This window comes from Parambassis ranga, chromosome 1, assembly GCF_900634625.1.
Source record: "Parambassis ranga chromosome 1, fParRan2.1, whole genome shotgun sequence".
Lineage (NCBI taxonomy): Eukaryota > Metazoa > Chordata > Actinopteri > Ambassidae > Parambassis > Parambassis ranga.
The window spans coordinates 15565947-15584568 of NC_041022.1; the positions used below are offsets into that span (position 1 = coordinate 15565947).

At 39.5% G+C, this 18622-nt stretch overlaps 1 protein-coding gene across 1 annotated transcript; it reads right to left on the minus strand.

Moving 5' to 3' along the window:
* Positions 1-2903: 2903 nt before the first annotated feature.
* ednraa (endothelin receptor type Aa) lies at positions 2904-12576 on the minus strand. The gene is made up of 8 exons (XM_028406623.1): positions 12294-12576; positions 10967-11509; positions 9646-9773; positions 7207-7405; positions 6083-6235; positions 5854-5987; positions 5576-5684; positions 2904-5235 (listed from the first exon to the last, which is right to left on the minus strand). The coding sequence occupies exons 2-8, from the start codon at positions 11450-11452 to the stop codon at positions 5098-5100; spliced, it is 1347 nt and encodes a 448-aa protein (XP_028262424.1). The 5' UTR covers positions 11453-11509; positions 12294-12576; the 3' UTR covers positions 2904-5097.
* Positions 12577-18622: the final 6046 nt, after the last annotated feature.

Consider the following 18622-nt stretch of genomic DNA (forward strand, 5'->3'; position numbering starts at 1 on the left):
TTAACCTTTTCCTTCTACGTGTGCATGTGCATACTTGAGTGTTTGTGTGTGTGTGTGTTTTTCTGTAAAACAGGGGGAGGCAGAACTTTCCTTTCTGTTGCACTGTGTCTGCACTGCCCCACAGTCACAGAAATCATTGGTTGTTGTAGGACAGATTGTTCATGAATTTTGAATTGGTCCTTTTGGCTTTTATGAATTAAAAATGGTCTTTGCCACAAGACGTGCAAGCGAGTGCCATTGTGGATAGCTTGGAGGGAATAACCATGCAAAGTGGCATTCAGGGTACAGCCATGTGAGGGCAGGGTAGATAAACATATGTTGTGTTTGATCAGACCCAATAACATATTTTAGCATAACGGATACGGCGCTCATCACATCTCACAAGTTCAGACCCATAACTATCAGGTTTTAGAAGTAACAGTGTGTGCCTTGTAGACAACAACGCACATAATGAACAGACTGGATGGGTCTGAGGAATAATAATAATCAATGCAGAACAAAGGAGGAGACATACTGTCTGATTCCTGAGATATAATGCATCAGCCAAAGTGCACCTCCTTTGTCAAAGGAATACACAACTCTGTAATTGTTCAACAATTACTTATTTATCCTAGTGTGTCTGCCAAAGGCCTCTGTGTCAGGAAATGTTGGGTGATGGCAGTGCATCACTTATGTTGATAAGCAGGAACAGCAGTACAAAATAGAAAGGAGCTGACGAACCTCTAACACAACATGAACAATCGTTATTTATATTTAAAAAAAAGTTCTGCCTTTATATGGTTCTCAATCTCCTTTAAGCCAATTTCCTTTAGACAATTGTAAGAAAATCAATCACATTATGACAGCATCTCGGCTGACTTGCTCTATTTGCTACTCTGTTTGTCTTGGAGGTGTAAGTTAGAACGTCAGACACAAAACAAGGTCAGAATAGCAGAATGACATGTTATCTGCCAACAAATCTGTAGCTTACTAGCTTTTCTTGCTTTAGAGTGCTGCTCATGTCTCAACAAGATTTCCATCTATTCTGTCAGTTTATTTGCTCTGTCACAGTGATAGTGTGGAGACATTTTAAAATCAGATGCTCTACTCAGTTACTGATTCATGTCTCATATCTTTGTGCCGCCTACTAAGATAGTAGACGACTTACCTGGAGCTCACCTGTGTGTGTGTGTGGTTTGTTCTTCAGCTAAAGTTACAAGTAACCCTGTTGAACATAGAGTATATCCATAATTTCTATACTTCTCCAGGTGGCAGCTGGTTGTTGATATGACACGGTCAATACTCTTTCTCTGAAAGTTATGTTTAAAAAAACTGCAATTTCCACTTATCACCAAAGGTGGCGCCAAAGAAAGCCAAACAGAGATCTCTAAGCTTTATTCTTTAGCTTCACTGACACAACATCATCCAGCCCACTCCCTGCACGTCCTTTCATTTACTATCTAACAGCACAGATATTACTAATTCCATCTATTTGTTTACATGTGCCGATTGATTTGTTAAAAATAAACAGGAGTTTATTATTCAGCTGGCCAGTTCCATAGCAGTTTCCCTCTTTGCTTGTTTAGAAATCCAGCCTTGGTCTCACTGTGGGTCATAGATTTAAAATGTTTATGTTCACTGAACTAATATGAAACCGGTATGCTCCCTGTCCTTATGTATGCTGGGGATAGATGAGAACGTGATGTGATCACAAAAAAAATAAAAAAAACTTTAATGCAAAACAGGAAGAAAAAAAATACCAAGAACCTAGGCCTGAATAAAATAATTAATAAAATATTAAAACATATGCAATAATAAAATAATGAGATGTCAAACAGAAGTAAAATAAATCCTCTCTGTTAGCATCTTGTCAATTGTCCTAGTCTTAAGCAGTGATTGCTCTTCAACATATTTACTGTAACAACAACCAGATTTGAATAGGCTCTGCATGGACAAGCCCTCTGGACCTTTGATATCCTCTAATATTTGTTTTTGAGCTGTATTCGGTTTATTGCTGGCAGGAAACAAGGTTCCCACCAAATTCCAAATATCTCTGTTTCACTTTGCTTTGCCTTTTCTCACACTCTCTGATTTCTTTCTTTCACTTCCCGAAGATGCAGGAATGTATTCCAAAGTTCCATCCTAATATTTCTTATATTTCACTCTGCTTAGTTAAATTGTAACGAAAAATAAATAAATAACACAGCCTAGCAACCAAAGTTTTGTGTTTGTTGGAACCCAGAATATGACTTAAAATGAGGAATATGTAACAATTTCATAAAGTTTATGACCTGGATCAGATTTATCACCAAGCCGCTGAAACAAATAACAGACCGACGTTCTGATAAAACCACGGCTGCTACGACAGCCTGTTGGTTTTGGATGTTTTTCAGCTTTGTATATGGGATTAAAAGGCTCTGGTAGCCATCTCTCTCTGACAGTTTTGCATGAGTGTAATCCTGGGTCAATAACATATTTGGTCAGAGCTACGAGACGCTAAACTGTATCATAAGATGAGGCAAATTGTACTTAAGTTAAGCCTTCGATGATATGTAATTGTGTTGCCATCATCGTCTACAACTTCTTATACCACTGCGATGTGTTTAAATGCAGAACACATGCAATCCTGCCAGAAGATCCGGCTGAAACATGGCTGTGTAATGGTCAAACTTTTGTTTTTCTCTATCCTCGTTTGGCAACAGAGATGAGAAGTGAATTATACGTATCACATTCCCACGTCCAAGCCGTTCACATCCTCTCTGCTGACATTAGCAACCCTCAGGGCTCAGTTGCCAAGCAGGTCACAGCGTGTTTTAAATCACTCCCAGACGTCTTTTTCTCACAGATGCAGATGAAAAACAGAAGGGAGGCCCTTGACTCCTTGGAGAAAGTAAAATGATGGCAAAATAAACCTCTTTGTTTCATACAGTGGAGATGGAAAGGGATTTATTGGTATAAGCAGCAGCAATAACACGAGGTTAGCATGTCAAATCAATTACAACAAACATATAAGAGCTCCATTTTCTACTGATTATTATGACTCACTTTGGTGAATAGTGATAAAACATCACTGTACAGTTTGTTCTCCTGTACACAAGTGTGCAAAACACTCCAACTAAAGAAATGCAAGTATTTATTACAGAAGATACGCTCACACATGTGGTAGCACACATTCAAACTCTAACGGATTTGTGTGTATTCACATATCAATAGCATGAGACAGTATCGTTCTTTGGTAGCTGAATACAATTTTCACATAATAATTTTAGGCAATACCCTCATCCACATTCCTGTTGTCTGTGGCAACGGCCTGAGAGCTTTGCTCAATGAGGAAGTAATTGGACACAGCCAAGACTAGTTCCAAAGTATCATATTATCAAAATGTCTTTTTTGTTTTAATTTTACAACGTGAACTTCCTTAAACAAACATATGTGTCTGTTACTGTATAAAAGCAAAAAGAAGATAAAACATTTGTTTTGGAGTTAACTTCAGCCAGCAAATGTCAGGACAAATTATTGTTGGTTTCATGTGGTTGCTGTACACTTGTCAACACATCCTCATGTAAAAAAAATAAAAACAAAAGTTACAGTCAGATGATACATCTGCCTGACACACCACATAGTTATGATTATGCTAACATATGGACATATTGGCCGATATCTGACTATTCTATAATGCCATGGGATCATGGCACTGACACTGAGGCAAGAAGGCAGGTTGGAAATGGTAGAGTAACATTCACATAGTGGACTTTGATCCAGGTGTGGGGTTTGAGTACCCCTGACACTACAGGCTGTTTTGTTTTCACCTGAATTTATGTTTTATTTTAAATCATGGTTGGATTTGGCAATAACAAAAATACCGGTTAGAGTCAGGCATTAAAAACAGGGCAAGGGGTTAGGCACGAAACGAAGGGTTCATGCTAAGCTGAAAGAAAAATAATATATAATTGTAGGTGATGATACAGTAATGCCTGAATAAAAGTGTATGAGTTAGGAGACAGAAATTTTTGCCTTATTTGGACAAAGCCAGACCACAGGTTTCCCACTGTTTCAAGTATTTATGCTAAGCTAAGCTGACAGGCTGCAGTTTCATATGATAAACATTACAGAGTGGTAACTAATAACAAAAGAGTAAATAAGTGCATTTCACAAAATCTCAAACTGTTCCTTCATTTTGGAGTTTTTACACAACACATTGTCTACCTCTGTCTGAGTAATATACTGTAACATGGTGTTATAGAATGTACACTATAGATATGTTTGATTTTTCATGGGTTATACAGGCATACATGTCACAAAAACTGCTTATTTGGTAAGTTCACAGTGTTGTAGAAAATGTGTCTATTTTTGGTCAATGTTGCATTATGAATGCATTATGAAAGCTCCTTCATTTGAAAACACAGAGATACCGTATCTGTCTGCTTTATCAGCTCCAGTCCTACACTTCATTTGTTGCCATTTAGAGGCCTGTGGATCATGCTCATGTTAAATTGAAACGGTGCTCCTGTTGATGATCAGAGACATTTCCCTTTATTTTCTAGATGAGTCAGAAAAGGCAGCAGGACATGAAATAAATGAACTTTGAGTACACTGTACATGATTCATGGAAAATGAACTGCTGCTTGAGTCAGTAACACACTTTCCTGTTTTTCATAACCAGTGAGTAGTAAACTCTTGGGGACAGCATGTCTCCCATCATCTCCTCTGACAGTGAGCAGTCAGCTTTTTCCTTCCCGACGCATCCTTCCCAGTAGTGCTGCCCTTTACAGGAATAGCATGCTTGGCTCCTGATAGAGAGTAATTTATAGTCAGCTTTCAGCTGCATCCCTTTAGAGTCCTCCTTCTCTCCACCCCCTCTCTCTCTTCCTTCAGCGTCACTGTCCGTGGGTGTGGGAACAGAGGGAATCAGCCTGCTGAGAGGCTCAGGATACTTCAGAGTATTGTACAACAAATCCATTGTTTGTTCCTTTTAATTCCAGTTCCTTATCCATCCCTTCCAGACTGGTGTTCAGCGGTCCTAATGAAGAGTATTTAATGTCTGAAAACATTATTTGTCGCACAAAAAAAAAAAAGCTTCAACGTCTCCTCCTTGAAATTTGCTTCTCAGCTGAGAGATCAGTTGCTGTATTTCCTTATGCTGCGGTCAGTGTTGACGTTGATGGGCTCAGGGCTTTTACACTGGATACTGGTACCATTCATGGGTCCAATGCTGCTCAGCTGGTTGTCAGAGTAACACCAGCAGCACAAACACGACTGGAAGAACATATGAAGAGAGAAAAGCCAACATTTTAACATGCCAGTCGTGCATATATATATATATGGCCCCATTACATATACCGGTACACTGGAACCATGTCTGATCATGTCAGCTCTGGTCACTTTGAGTGTGACCTAACCCAATAAAGTGACATCATAAATCATCAGGCTACTTTTACATTGTGTGGTAATGGAATGTCATCACCACCACAGCATGTGAGTCATGGACAAAGGGTTAAGTTCACTGTTTGCTTTACTGGCCACATTCAAACAAAAAGTCCTGTGTGATTGTGCTGTATATTTATTCATATCTATCTGTACCAAAAACGTACTGTACCTTGAAGCAGTTTTTGAACTTCTTGCTGACAAAGTAGAGGATAATGGGATTTATGCAGGAGTTAATTGTTGCAAGGTTGATGCTGAAGTAGTCCATGACCAACAGGAAACTGAAAACAGAGAGTAAAAGGTGGAATCATTATGTTGCATTATCACTTCCTTAGTGCTTTGTTCCTATTATTCAAAGGTAAACTTGTAACCAATACAGTGTCCAGTTTCTTTTTGATGAACATCAACAGAGCTTTTAATAAAATCTTTGTTGTTCTACTCGAAACTCACTTGAACAGCTCACAGCGCTTAGTGTCATTCTGGTGGTAAACCACCTTCTTCAGAATCCTGCTGAGGTGCAGCGGGAACCAGCAGAGGGCAAAGATGAGGACCAGGCAGAACACAGCTTTGGCCACCTCCCTCCTCTACAAAGAGAAGCAGTAGAGTGCATATGTTTGTGTAAAAATGGACAAAACTGACTCAACAAACGTGTGTGTTCATTGGTGAAGTAATGTCAAACCTGTTTGAGGTGCTCACTGAGGGCAATCCGAAGGCTGCCGTTCCTGTGGTTGAGCATTTCACTGGTCATCAGAGTGTAAAAGATAGCGGTGCAGGCCAGTGGTACACAGAAGTACAAGCCGAACAGCCACCAATCCTTTGCATCTCTGTAGAACTAAAGGGAGAGCAGCACAACAAGACTAAATGGGAGGAAATGCATGAAGAAACTATAACCATAAAATATGGTGCCCATTGCTCTAATGTTATCTTCTTAAATTTCATCAAATGTTATTGATTGGTGTTTAAAGCTGAACTGAAACATCATGTGGAATATTGAGTTACAGAAGTAAACCGGAAATGACTAACCCAGACCAGGTGTGGTTTAGTTACAGCCCACTGTGGACTGAATGCTGCTCTACAGGCAGCACAGCTAGTGTGGAATTAAGCACCTTCTAATTACAGTGTGTGTGATAAAAGGTTTTGGTTGTCTGTTGTTTTTAAAGTGTTAAAAATCTAGCACAGTTTCCAGATATTATTACACAACTTTCTCAAGTTCACACCTGGGCTCTTGGAGTTCTAACGAAACCAAACAAAATGGTGTGAAAGCCTTTCAAAAACCCAAAAGTGCTACTTCATTACTGTTAAATAATGGTGTGTGTTTCTTCAAACTCAGCGGAGTACTGATATCTGGGAAAGATTAGTTCAGTTTTGTGCACACATGTGGTTTCTTCTGAGGCCCCGGGCCTCAGTAATTGTACTTGGCCTGCAATCAATTATGTGCTCCAAGGATGTGAAAAGGCCGCAATCTCTTTGAGTTAAAATACTGACTGCAGTGAATTTGGGTGGATTGGCACACTTTTAGTTTCATGTTTATTATTTTCCAATTTTATTTATTTATTTATTTGTTACTTATTCATTGCACAGGCAGGGAAGTCTATTAAAGTTTTTTACTGTTGTATTGATGCTCTAAAAATAAATACCCATCAAGAATCAAAAATAGCATCAGTGCACTGACACTCCATTAAAAACACGCCCCACTCAAACAGAACATCCTTTTAAGATGATTGGAATATTATATCATTTTCTGTATGACAACACACACACACACACACACACAAGCATCCAAAAACACGACAGGATCCGTACCTTCATGAATTCAGTCGTTGGATTAAGCATGCAAGTGCGTATGGTGTTGTTGCCATAGTTGAAGGTAACCATGTCGAAACCAACAGCCTCTGGAACTGCCAGGATGAGTGACAGCACCCAAATAGACACAATCTCGATTACCGTGGAGAGGGGGATGCCCACTCCCTGCACTCTGCTCCAGGAGGCCACAGCCCTGTACCTGTGACACACAGCAGGATAAATAACATTGTCCTCCATTAACATTAGGATACATGACCTTTAATATGCTGCTTCATGTTCAACAGTTAAACATGTAACTTTGCACTGGAGTGATGTTCAAACTTCCACAAGAATGCAAATTCAAGACTTAATTTCAATAATAATAACAATGTGACCATATTACTGTGTGCATCATGGTGGATCAGTGAAAGCAGTGTGTGTGTGTGTGTGTGTGTGTTTTATCATCGGTGAGAAGGCAGAAAAAGAACACCTCTGCATGCCACAGGGAAATATGAATTATTATTTTGAGGTGAACTGCCCCTTTAAATTGCTGAGATTAAATGAATATGAAAATACTGATAGAGTAAAGGTAAAAATAGGAAAACAAACACGGCTCCATCACTCAGCAGAAATCAGTGAAGTCATCACTTTCTGTGGTAACAGCACTTCCTTTATGCATGGCAGTACACCAAGCACAACAAACTGCTCAGTCAGCAAAGAATATCAAAATGTTAACAATTAATGAGGAGAGATGATCAATTGTTTATTTTATATATCTAATATTTATATTTTTGTGAAGGCTCCAAACAGACCAGCCCATGTTGGCAGAGAGGTCTGTCTGTTGGCTTGTGTTTCCAACGCGCTGAATACTTGTTTGCTTGTTTGTTTCATTAATGGAAACCACTTGTCGAAATGTTTTAGTAAAACCGTGCATCAAGATTTTATGGCAAAAACAATATATTTTTCATGACACATTTGAATTTCTCTGTTCAACAACATGGCGGCATTTATATTTCACTAAGTGGTAATGTATCCACCTTTTTCTCTTCCTCCAACATTGAAAAGATACAAAAGAGACTTCTTAAGACGCACACACACACACACAGTGAGATTATGCTACACATTTCCTGGAAACAAGCAGAGAGAGCATCTGCTCTGAGTGTGACTGTACAGCTCTGCAGCCTTTTTCTCATAATAGTGGTCATTAAAATAGCCTGCCTAGCTGAACCTTGGAGCCTGTTCAGGACATGGAAGCTTCTTATCTCTAACATTGTGTCTAGTGCACAAAGTGCAAGGACACTGGTCTTTAGCACATTATCATCATAATTTATTAATCATGGAATTTCTATTAAGGTACCATTAAAGCAGGACTTTCCACTGTAAAGCTGAAGTAATGTTAACAAACTGTACAGTGGATATATTGCTCACATAAAGTAACATATATATCTATCTATCATATTGCTCCAAAATGTTCTATTAAACAAGAACAAAGTACCTTTTAAGTCATAGATTTGATTTCATTTGAACACTGAAGCAACAAAGCAGAAGAGCAGATGGATTTAAAAAAAAAAAGCAGTGATGACCTAACGAGTTTCCTGAACTGATTATCTGAGTCTTCCTGTCATTATGTCTGAAATCAAATCAAACATTTCATATATTCTGTCTAAATGAATCTCTGCATCTTCGTTATTATATTACATAAGTATTTGTGACAAATACGTTTTAAAGCTGAGCTGAGTAAAATATAGATTAATTAATGAGGCTATTGGCCAAATCACATTTTGTCATCTCTTTTCCTGTAACATGGCTGCCTCCATTAAATTATGTGCAACACTACTACTGTTATGTTGCAGCAACCACCTCAAAGGAGTAATAGAATACAAATAATATAACAAATAAAAATACAAAAAGTTAAAAGCAGAGTGGGAGAAAATGCTTGATAATCATTTAAAAAATATAAAACAAGTGGAACAAATCTAAGATTAAGATATGAACAATTATTAGCTCAATAAGTCCAACCATGAAGGCCAGGACAGATTTACATACATACATTGCACATGAGGAGGATCTTTACTTCAAATCTTGACTACCAGTAATAAACTTTGCCACTGCTACCTCTGAGCCTAACTCCTCCTACTGCTGAGAAAAGTTGTCTTTAAATCTGTTTGCTTCTCTCTGAATCATGTCTTCATTTTATACATAAATGTAATAACATAGCAGATGAGAAATGATCAATGATCAAATGATCTAAGTAAGCACTGGTCTTGGATGTTCAGAATCATTTCACTGCACAGTTATCCCTATGTGATATTTACACAGTTGTTTTCACACTACTTGACAAATAATCAGAAGAGAGAAAAATAGTGACCAGTGCCAGATTGAACAACATTGCTAGAGTGTAGGTAGAGTATTTTGCCACCCTACTCTGAAATGATTTTACTCGCAGTGTGTGTCACTGACCTGTCCACACTCAGGGCGCACAGGATGAGGACTGTGATGCCCACAGAGGCTTTCTGCAGAAAGGGAACCAGCTTACACAGACACAGGCCAAGAGTGCTGTCTTCAAAAGGCCAGCGTGACGCCAGGAGCTGGAAGGAAAAAACACAGAATGCTCACACCGTGTCTCAAAGGAAGTAATTCACATCTGCAACAACATTCATCACATGCATGTTTAAATAACCTGTTCTTATAAAGCACAGGTCCTATAAATGTATCAGAAAAGGTGCAGGGGAGCATTTAGTTATTAAAGAGCTGCTTTAGAGTTCAAAATGTGAGACCTAAACTTCTGAAATCTCCTCTGATATTACCTTATTTTGGTAAAATAAGTCAAGGCCGCTTCCTGCTCATACAACAGAAGTCTTTCAAAACAAAACAAAACAAAGGACTGGGTTTTTCAGAAACAATGTCCTTGCCCTGAGGAGGAAAAACGGGGGGTTTCAACACTGCGGACGTGGCTCTTCTTCTTTTGTTTGTGCATAAACTTCTCCCACGGTAAGCTTTTTGTTTCCTCTCTGCACATGTGTTGCTCAGACTACAAAGTGGCCCTCCAAGTCCCCGAGTTAATTTTAACCAGGTGGCTCTCTCTCTCTCATTTTTCTCTTTTGTAACATGGCGTCCCATAACTGACCCAAAAGATCAGGTTGGCTGATGGCTTCATTTTGCCATCGCTCTTTTGTTATTACACAAAGCATGGCGTGTGTTTACTGGTGTAAATCAAACTGAGGCAGGGGCCCTATAATTCATCATCATTATGCATCATTTAAGTGGTCCAGGCTGTGAGTCATTGAAAAGTAGCTGATTGACACTGTAAATGTACATTTCATTTCACTGCAGTATTGTGTTACTTTTCAATGTTGTTTTTGTTTGGATAAAATAACATTCATGGGATTTATCACTTTTTTTTTAAATAGGCCCTTTAGATAAAGGTCAGTGACTAATGTCTTAGGTCAATACAAGGCCAGTGGCATGCGTGGCTGCAGCCTGATTCCTGTGTTTATTTAGCCGGCCATATCCCAGCTCCTCTCATCACTAATCTCCCCACACGTGGAAGATAACAGTGTCCGACTGATTACACTTTCCCATCTATTTGTGCACTCCCTCAGACCCCTTCCCACTAACCCCCACCTCTCTTTTCCTGTCAGTAATATTCCACTTTATCTGTGCGTATCACCTCTATTGTTGTTGTATTCCATCGTATCAGCAGCAGGGCCTATCACTCAGCAGCATGGCCGTGAAAGTAAGGTTTAAATAAACATACGTGCAGTGGAGCGAAAAACTCTACCTTGTATACATTGATGGGTTTGTCAATGAAAATGTAGATAAGGTCGCCCAGGGCCAGGCTGGCAATGAGGGCGTTGGGTCCGTTCCTCATGCACTTGTGCTGGTATATAATCCTCAGCAGGGTGGCATTGCCAATCAGACCCACCACAAAGACTGTAATGGAGATTATAGTGTTGATGTACTTGAAATAGCTGTTAATTGAGGTAGGTGCAATGCACATCGGAGGAGGCATCGCCTTTTTTTTTACAACACTTCCATTGCCAGAGCCGGATCCCACAGCCTGCGCGTCAGCTTTTGGGCCCCCGAAGGGGGGGAAGTGGGGCCCTGTAGTTGGAATGATGGTGCTGTAGAAGGAGGATTGGAGGGTGGAGTGGACGGGAAAGTTGTGGATGAGGTCCTCCTCTTGTTTGGCTTTGCTTGTCTGGCACACTCCTCTGGCTGCCATACAGGCTATTAGCACCAACATATGCCCAGCTGGGGTGCCCATTATGGAACGTATTGAGCTCTTTGATTTTGCTGATTGAAAGACAGTCCCAATATATCACTGGAGAAAAAAAGAACATGAACATTTTTTAGTTAAAAATAAATAAAAATCCAACAGCTTCTTTCACTTTTAATAAAGAGACAATATCATAAGTAAGGCACGAGAAAGAAAAAGCCTTGCTGTTCCCTTCAGAAGCTATGAGGAAGTTTAACAACATCTTTAAGACTTCAAAAAGGTTTTGCCAAGGGGGCACAGATGGGAGATGCCAGGACTAGTTACAGTCAGACAGAGCACAATGGGCATCCCTTTTTGCTCTCAGTCACTCCTGGAAGAAGGAGCAGCTAGTTATGTCTTTGTGTCAATAATGTTGCTTCACAGTCAGGTTTTGACAATGGGCCCTTTGCGTGGCTTTGCACTGCATTCTCCCTCTGTTTCTAATTTCGAAAGATTTAGACATGTGGTTATGATGTTTTTTTTAGCCATGAAAAAAAAAACGTTGATTTACAATGAGATCAGCATCAGATGTAAGCATAAATGATGAATATGAAAATTCACAAAACAAAGCCACAACTTCACAGACTCACTTAAAGAGATAAGCAGAGAAAGTTTCAGACAATCAGATGGATAGTTAAGCCCTTCTCATGGTGTCACATACAGGCAACTCTTATAGCCCAGAGTTCTTCCTGTTCAAAGTCCCAGCTGTCACCAAGTACACAAAGAACTATTTAGCAGCCAACCCTTCAAGTAGCATCACAGTTTAGCATCAGCATGACACTGCTGGGATCTGTGACAGCACGCAAACTGATCTATCCATAAATAATAAATACATTTGGTTTTCACCTACCGCTTCTAAAATGTCTGCCTGGCCCCCTTGGAAACCGTCAGGCAAACTTTCAGCTGAAGCCCCCAGACATCTGTATCACATCACATGAGTAATTAACGCACTATCAAAGTCGCACCGTCTCCCACTTGGTTTGAGCAATGCACCCGTCTGCTCTGAGATGCCTTCGCATTATGGCTCAGAGTTTCCTGTGGAGAGTTTGCAGTATGTCTGAGTGTATGTGCTCAACAGTGTGTGAGTGAGAGAGAGGTTGTGCGTATCTCTGCTATGTGTGTGTGTGTGTGTGTGTCAGAGCACCAGTGAGACATTTTGACTGGGTGGGATAGTAAATCTCCACCTCCCTTTGGTAACAGACTGGGCCCCCTTTGGAAACATCACCCCCCCTCTCTCCTCTCTCTCAGAGGCACCGCCTGCTGACAGTCATCTCTAAGACACACACACACAAACACACACACACAGGGACAGGGGCATCTGGGAGCCCAACGCCCCTCCAATCTGCCCATTTCCTTAAATCCCTCCCACCTTCTCTTTCAATCCACCCTGACTCACATTATGTCTTGTATATATTACACGCAACTGTTTCCTCACACAAAAGGCAGCAGAGATTAGACTGGAGGGAGGAAGGCACGAGGAAGTCAGTGTCCATGTTGCGATGTTTGTTGCATTTGGGGGGTTTACTGAGACAGGAAGTGAGAGCAAACCATCAGGCAGCATTTTCTTTTACAGACAGTGTGGGTGGCCAAACCACATCACACTTTCTTCCTCCTGCTTTTTTGCCATCACACAGAGATTCACAGATGTAAAAAAATCACCAGATAAATAATAAGTTAGTAAAAATGTGGTTAGGTCTGGATGATGAGTGTTCCCTGACCAAACATTTAAATTATCAAATAAACAGTTTTTTTAAAACCTGTTTACAAAAACCAACACTTCCCAAAGAGAGCGCCAGTGTGTGTGTGTGTGTGTGTACTATCTGAGATGCCTGACTGATGGAAGAAGACATTTTAATGTCAAGAGAGAAGAGTGCTTGTACATCAGTGTCCATTATGGATTTGGAAATGGACCATTTATCATGATGTGTGCTGAGAGCAGGAAGAGGGAAGTCACCACAGTCTCTCTTTTGCACCATCAAAGAGCTGAAACAGCAACTGCTTAAAAAGAAAAGCACTCAATTACACAATTAATATATACCTGGAAGAAATCTGTGCATACTGGCCAGGTTTGGTTATAGGTTTTATTTTAATTTTCTGCATTGGCTCTAAAACTAAAATTCTATTTATTTAAAACTTTTATTTTCATTTTTATTTAATAATAAGGTACTTATGTGTGCATAGAAACAAAAAATAAAATAAAATGTTTTGTCTTCTTTTTTAGGAGGGAGGAGGAGATCATCAAGAGCATGGACGGTATATTCTCTGACATCATTTGTTTTTTTTAATACTTCATCTACGGTACTAAGACTGTTACTTTTTTAGATTTTCACTGCAGGTGCAAGATTGTAAACACAATTTTCACAAGGTGGGTTAATTGTGAATCTTTCTTTTTATTGTTGAAGTTTGGTTGGCGTTAGACACAACTTGTTTCATAATATTTATGGTGTAAAGTCCTTTATGACATGGATCTTTAATATATTTATATATATTATAGGGATAAGATTTAAATTTCAGATTTAAAATACACATGTAAATACATAAAAAAAATACATAAAACAGCAGCCTGTCTGGTAATTTTTCATTGGCTCCAGCGCGTATGGCTCATTTGCAGGTACTTTTCCTACAGTCAAATGTGACTTAATTGGGTAATGCCAATATTTACAGCCATTTGAAATTAAAGGGATCGTGTTTTCTTTAATTGTAGTCATGAATATATCATGGCTTCTGAATTAGTTATGGTCAGCGGTGGCGAATATTTAATTTATTGGAACGTGATTTGCTGATGGCATCCGATTTCTTACCCCTAGTTTTTTTTTTCTTCCAAAGTCCCTTGATTGTTGGCAGCTTCTATGACATTTTAACTTTTGGGGGTGGGGGGGTGGGGGGGAGTCTTTGTTAGTAAATCCATTAATATATAAATGATGAAACCTTTACCTGCTCCCAGTTGCTTTGGCTTTCATGTTGTTGTTGTGTTGTTGTTTGGATCGTAATCAGGTATTAATGCCATTCTGTCTGAACTCAAAGATGGCAGGCTGCCTGGTAATTCATATGCTTGTTCTCTGATGGCATCTGTCGAAGTGTGCTCTCTGCATATTGGTACATACCCTATGGGAAATTTCAATCCAGCCCCAGACTGAGTGGGATGTAAGCAATTTCTTAACTGGGACACTTGCGTGAAAACAGAAAGAACAGAGAGAGAAAGAGTGATACAGGGAAAGAGAGAGAGAAGGGAAGGAGACAGAGAGAGGGGAGGGAGATAATAAGTTTGAGGCCAATCCTACTGTGACAAGCAGTGACAGAGTGAAGGGGGCTCAGTATACTGCCTGGCTTTATTAATGTGGGACATATGGTTCACACAAACAAAAAGTTCCAGCACAAGACACAAAGAAAATGGGAGGCATTTTCATAATGATTTAGTTCCAGCGCTTGACTTCATTTGAAATTAATCAATATAATTTTACCAGACTATTTTAATTAGAAGGAGGGAGGCATTGTCAAAACAGCAATGATGACAGCTGATGAAAAACAGCCTCCGGAAAAGTTTGTGTTCCTAAGAAATTGTCTGACGTAAAGTTTCCGAAACTTTCTTCACTTTGGCCTTCAGCTATCGGAGAGTGAACGCCTTCTGAAGGGAGGTTTTTTTGCTGTTGTTGTTGTTGAAGCTTGACTAAGCTGCAGTAAGGTAGTGGGGTTATGCTCCTGTGCTGACCCAGACACCTGCGGTTAATATCATGCTTTCAACTGGGAGGAGGCGGTTCATACATGCTGGTTGGTTTTTTTACAGTAACATCCACGCAGGTCTGTGTGACTATGTGTGACTACAAGGACATCAGCGAGAATCTGTACTGTACACGCTCTGGCGACAAAATGACTTAGAGATGAAAGCATCACAGCTCAACAAGTAAATTTTCTGTAGCACAAAGAAGGAGTGGCGCACCACTTTCACGGTTCTGTGTTTTGTTATAAACTTGTACAATTTGTTGCTTCCTGTTTTCGTGAAGATTCCTGTGAAAGCCATTCCAGTTCCACATTTGTTTTTACATCACATAAGTTTGTTCCTCAGCCTGGCCTCAGTAAATCTGTCTCCTTTGTATTTTGCATTAAAAAAAAACAACATTGGATTTTAGCCTTTGTGTTAAACTGATGCCTCCACCTTGGGCTTCATCTCAGGATGCTCCCAGTGTTTTTGTTCTTTCTGGTTACACATTTGAGTCCCCTTTGATCTGAACTGTTTGCAGATATATTTCTACCATGATATTAATTTATATTGCTACCAATGAGACTTCTGGGGCTCATTTTGAACTTGAGTTCCCCTCTGTAGAGTAAGAAGGTAGATGCCTCAGCATGAATCATGTTGTGTTCTATCACATCTCTGGTTCTTGTCTCAGGACTGCATTCCAACCACACATCACCTTATAATTCCCTCTTTCATCGATGACTCAGTCTTACTGGCATCAGCATTCCCTACTGAAATCAGGGAGGACTTACTGTTTGAACATCATCACTGTGATAAATACAAGGAATATAGCACTAGTGTGATGCCAGATTAGTTTGTTAATTAACTGAATGTGTCATATTATTTAAAGCATTAGCAGTATGATTGACTTTGACACGTAAAGGAGACTGACTTTAGCCTCTCTGTTCGGTACATTGGCTGATCAAAGCTTTCACGTACTTTGCTCACTTTTAACCAACCTCAGGACACTCCTGGGTTGAAGAAGAAGAAGAAGAAGAAGAAGAAAAAGAGAACATTAACTCTCGATGTTCAACATGATTACCATGTTATACTGGTAATGGTCCTACAGCACACAGACCCAGAGCTTGTAGAGTTCACATGCTAAACACAGCTCTCTCAGACATCAGGGGAACTGATAGTGGAGTCTTTGACAGGGCAGTTACAGCCACATTCCTGTTTACAGTCTGGCTCTTGTCGGACAGACTCTAGAAGTACTGATAACTTCAGGAGTCCTGGCCCATCGCGCTTTGATTTTCCCTGTCTGGAAGCACACAAGTGCATGCTCAAAATGTCTGGGACATATTTATAACTCACATGTTGTTCAGACCAGCAAACACTACACAGATCAGCCACAGTGTGAAACCTCCTGTTCAATGTGAAGTTATGATTAGTGTGAAGCTTTTACCAAAATGTTACAAACAGCCGCTGAAGGTGGAATCAGCACTTTGCAGTCATTACGTCAGTTGGAGGTTGGACATCTGTGGACAATTTGAACATGGCATGCTACTTGTAAACACAGCTGTGAAGAGCAAGTGGCCAAAAAAGAAGATAACAAACCTCAGTCAGGAAAGACTGATGGAGTTTCCTTGCTGAACTTCCAGATGTTGTAGAGGTCAGTTACCTGACACAGATCTGATATCAGTTTGAGTGGAGGCCTTGAAGGAAATGATTCCCGGGAATTATTCCCCTCAGAAGGTGCTGAGGAGATTACAGCCTGAATAAACTCTGGATAAAATTTCTGTTCAGCTACAGGTGGCTGAAAATAGTTTTTCTTTCCTAATCATTCACATACATACATGATAGCAGCCTGTCAAGAGGTGCCCTCCTGTCTAACCACCCTCCTCCCGGTCTGTTTACAACTGTCCATCATATCCAGTTGCTATTTGCATTGGAACCACCTCCTGCCTGCCCTCCTCCTCCCCCTCTCTCCAGAACACTTAATCCCTCCACTTATTTCCCTTGATTGCTTGCAGTGTTGTTTTCTGCTTTGAAGTAGGGCACTGAGCCCATTTGTATTCCTCTGTTAGACTCCTGTATGGAGCTACTGATGAATACTTAACATTTATAAAAGGTAATGAACAGGGATTTGTGAGTTAAAATCAAGGTTGTGATCTGGTGCAGACCATCGTAAACATCAGTATTAAGTGCTTAAAGGGCCCTCACACAGAAATAAAACTATTATTGTCATCTTTACATCCCTGCCATATAATGCAGTTTGGTTTGTACTGTACCGTTATTCATATTAATGTTTATTTTTAATAATTATTTTTTCCAAGTATCTATAACTGTATATGTCTACAGTGCTTTTATGAAGCTTGTAGTGTCATTATAGGGTTTATTAAATGCAGGTTTAGTTTCTTCATTAGAGCCTATTGGTCAACGATGGGTGCTTTTGCATTGCAGGAACCGTTTTTAGGAGGGAACTTCACCCATAGAAGTGGATGGATAATAAACTGCAACAAGCAGAATAGAGCCGTTCATATAAATTATCTACCTGCAGTGGAATAATCAGGAACTGTGGCTCTGTATTTCCACCGAACATTATAATTCTATATTGGTGTTAATGCAGGTTTATAACAACTGCAGTGCCTTAAGCTAAGTGTATTTATTTTTAACATTTGCACGTACACACATACTCATTGTCAGGGCTGCACCTGTTTATCACATAATGCACACAGCAGCTGACAGAACAGGTACGTAACATCAACAGTGCATTTAAGTGATGAACGGTTTGACTTTGCATTGAACAAATCAAAAATGAGCACATCCATTGCTGACTGAGACCTCACAATAACACTGAGACAATGTTCCACAGTTTATTCACACACCGGCTGTTGCTGTAAAGCTATTCTCTCATAATCACTGATTTAAAACCTTTTAACTGTTTATGAAATTGATTTTTTTTTATGGTTGCTGTAATTTATTTTACATTGTTTTATCCGTAATTACTGGCTGTTTTATTGCTCTTTTTCTTTCATTTATACTCATTTATATGTACTTTAATGCACTTTACTGCACTTTTAATTGCTTTTTCATCTTTTTTACCATCCCTGGCTTTCATCGTCTTGTCTTCTTTCCATCATTTATTTATTTTGTTAATTTAAATTTTACCTTTCATTACATTACTCTTGTTCAGCTCTTTGTAAATAAAGATTTATTATTCTATTATTTCAAACAATTTAGGCAACGTCTTTTTCTTGTGCCACTTTTTACTGGATGTAATGGACTTTGTCGGACAAAAGACAAAAAAGTAAAAAATGTGTCTTTATCCTTTAAAGTTTTTGAGCTATAACACAGATCTGAAGCAAAAAAAATCAAAACACTACTGCACTGTGATTCACAGTGTTTCTAGATGTTTATACCTTATGTCATCCAGTGCCAAACAGCTGCAATGCTACAGGCTGCAGTAATCTTATAACTACATTAATACCTTTTGTTTATCT

Excerpts from the sequence above, each read along its gene's own strand:
- ednraa (XM_028406623.1), bottom strand. The coding sequence starts at position 11,452 with ATGGGCACCCCAGCTGGGCATATGTTGGTGCTAATAGCCTGTATGGCA. Across the intron at positions 5,988-6,082 it reads TCAGTGAGCACCTCAAACAG|AGGAGGGAGGTGGCCAAAGC; the intron begins GTTTGACATTAC and ends TTCTCTTTGTAG. Across the intron at positions 5,685-5,853 it reads AAGCGCTGTGAGCTGTTCAA|TTTCCTGTTGGTCATGGACT; the intron begins GTGAGTTTCGAG and ends CTCTGTTTTCAG.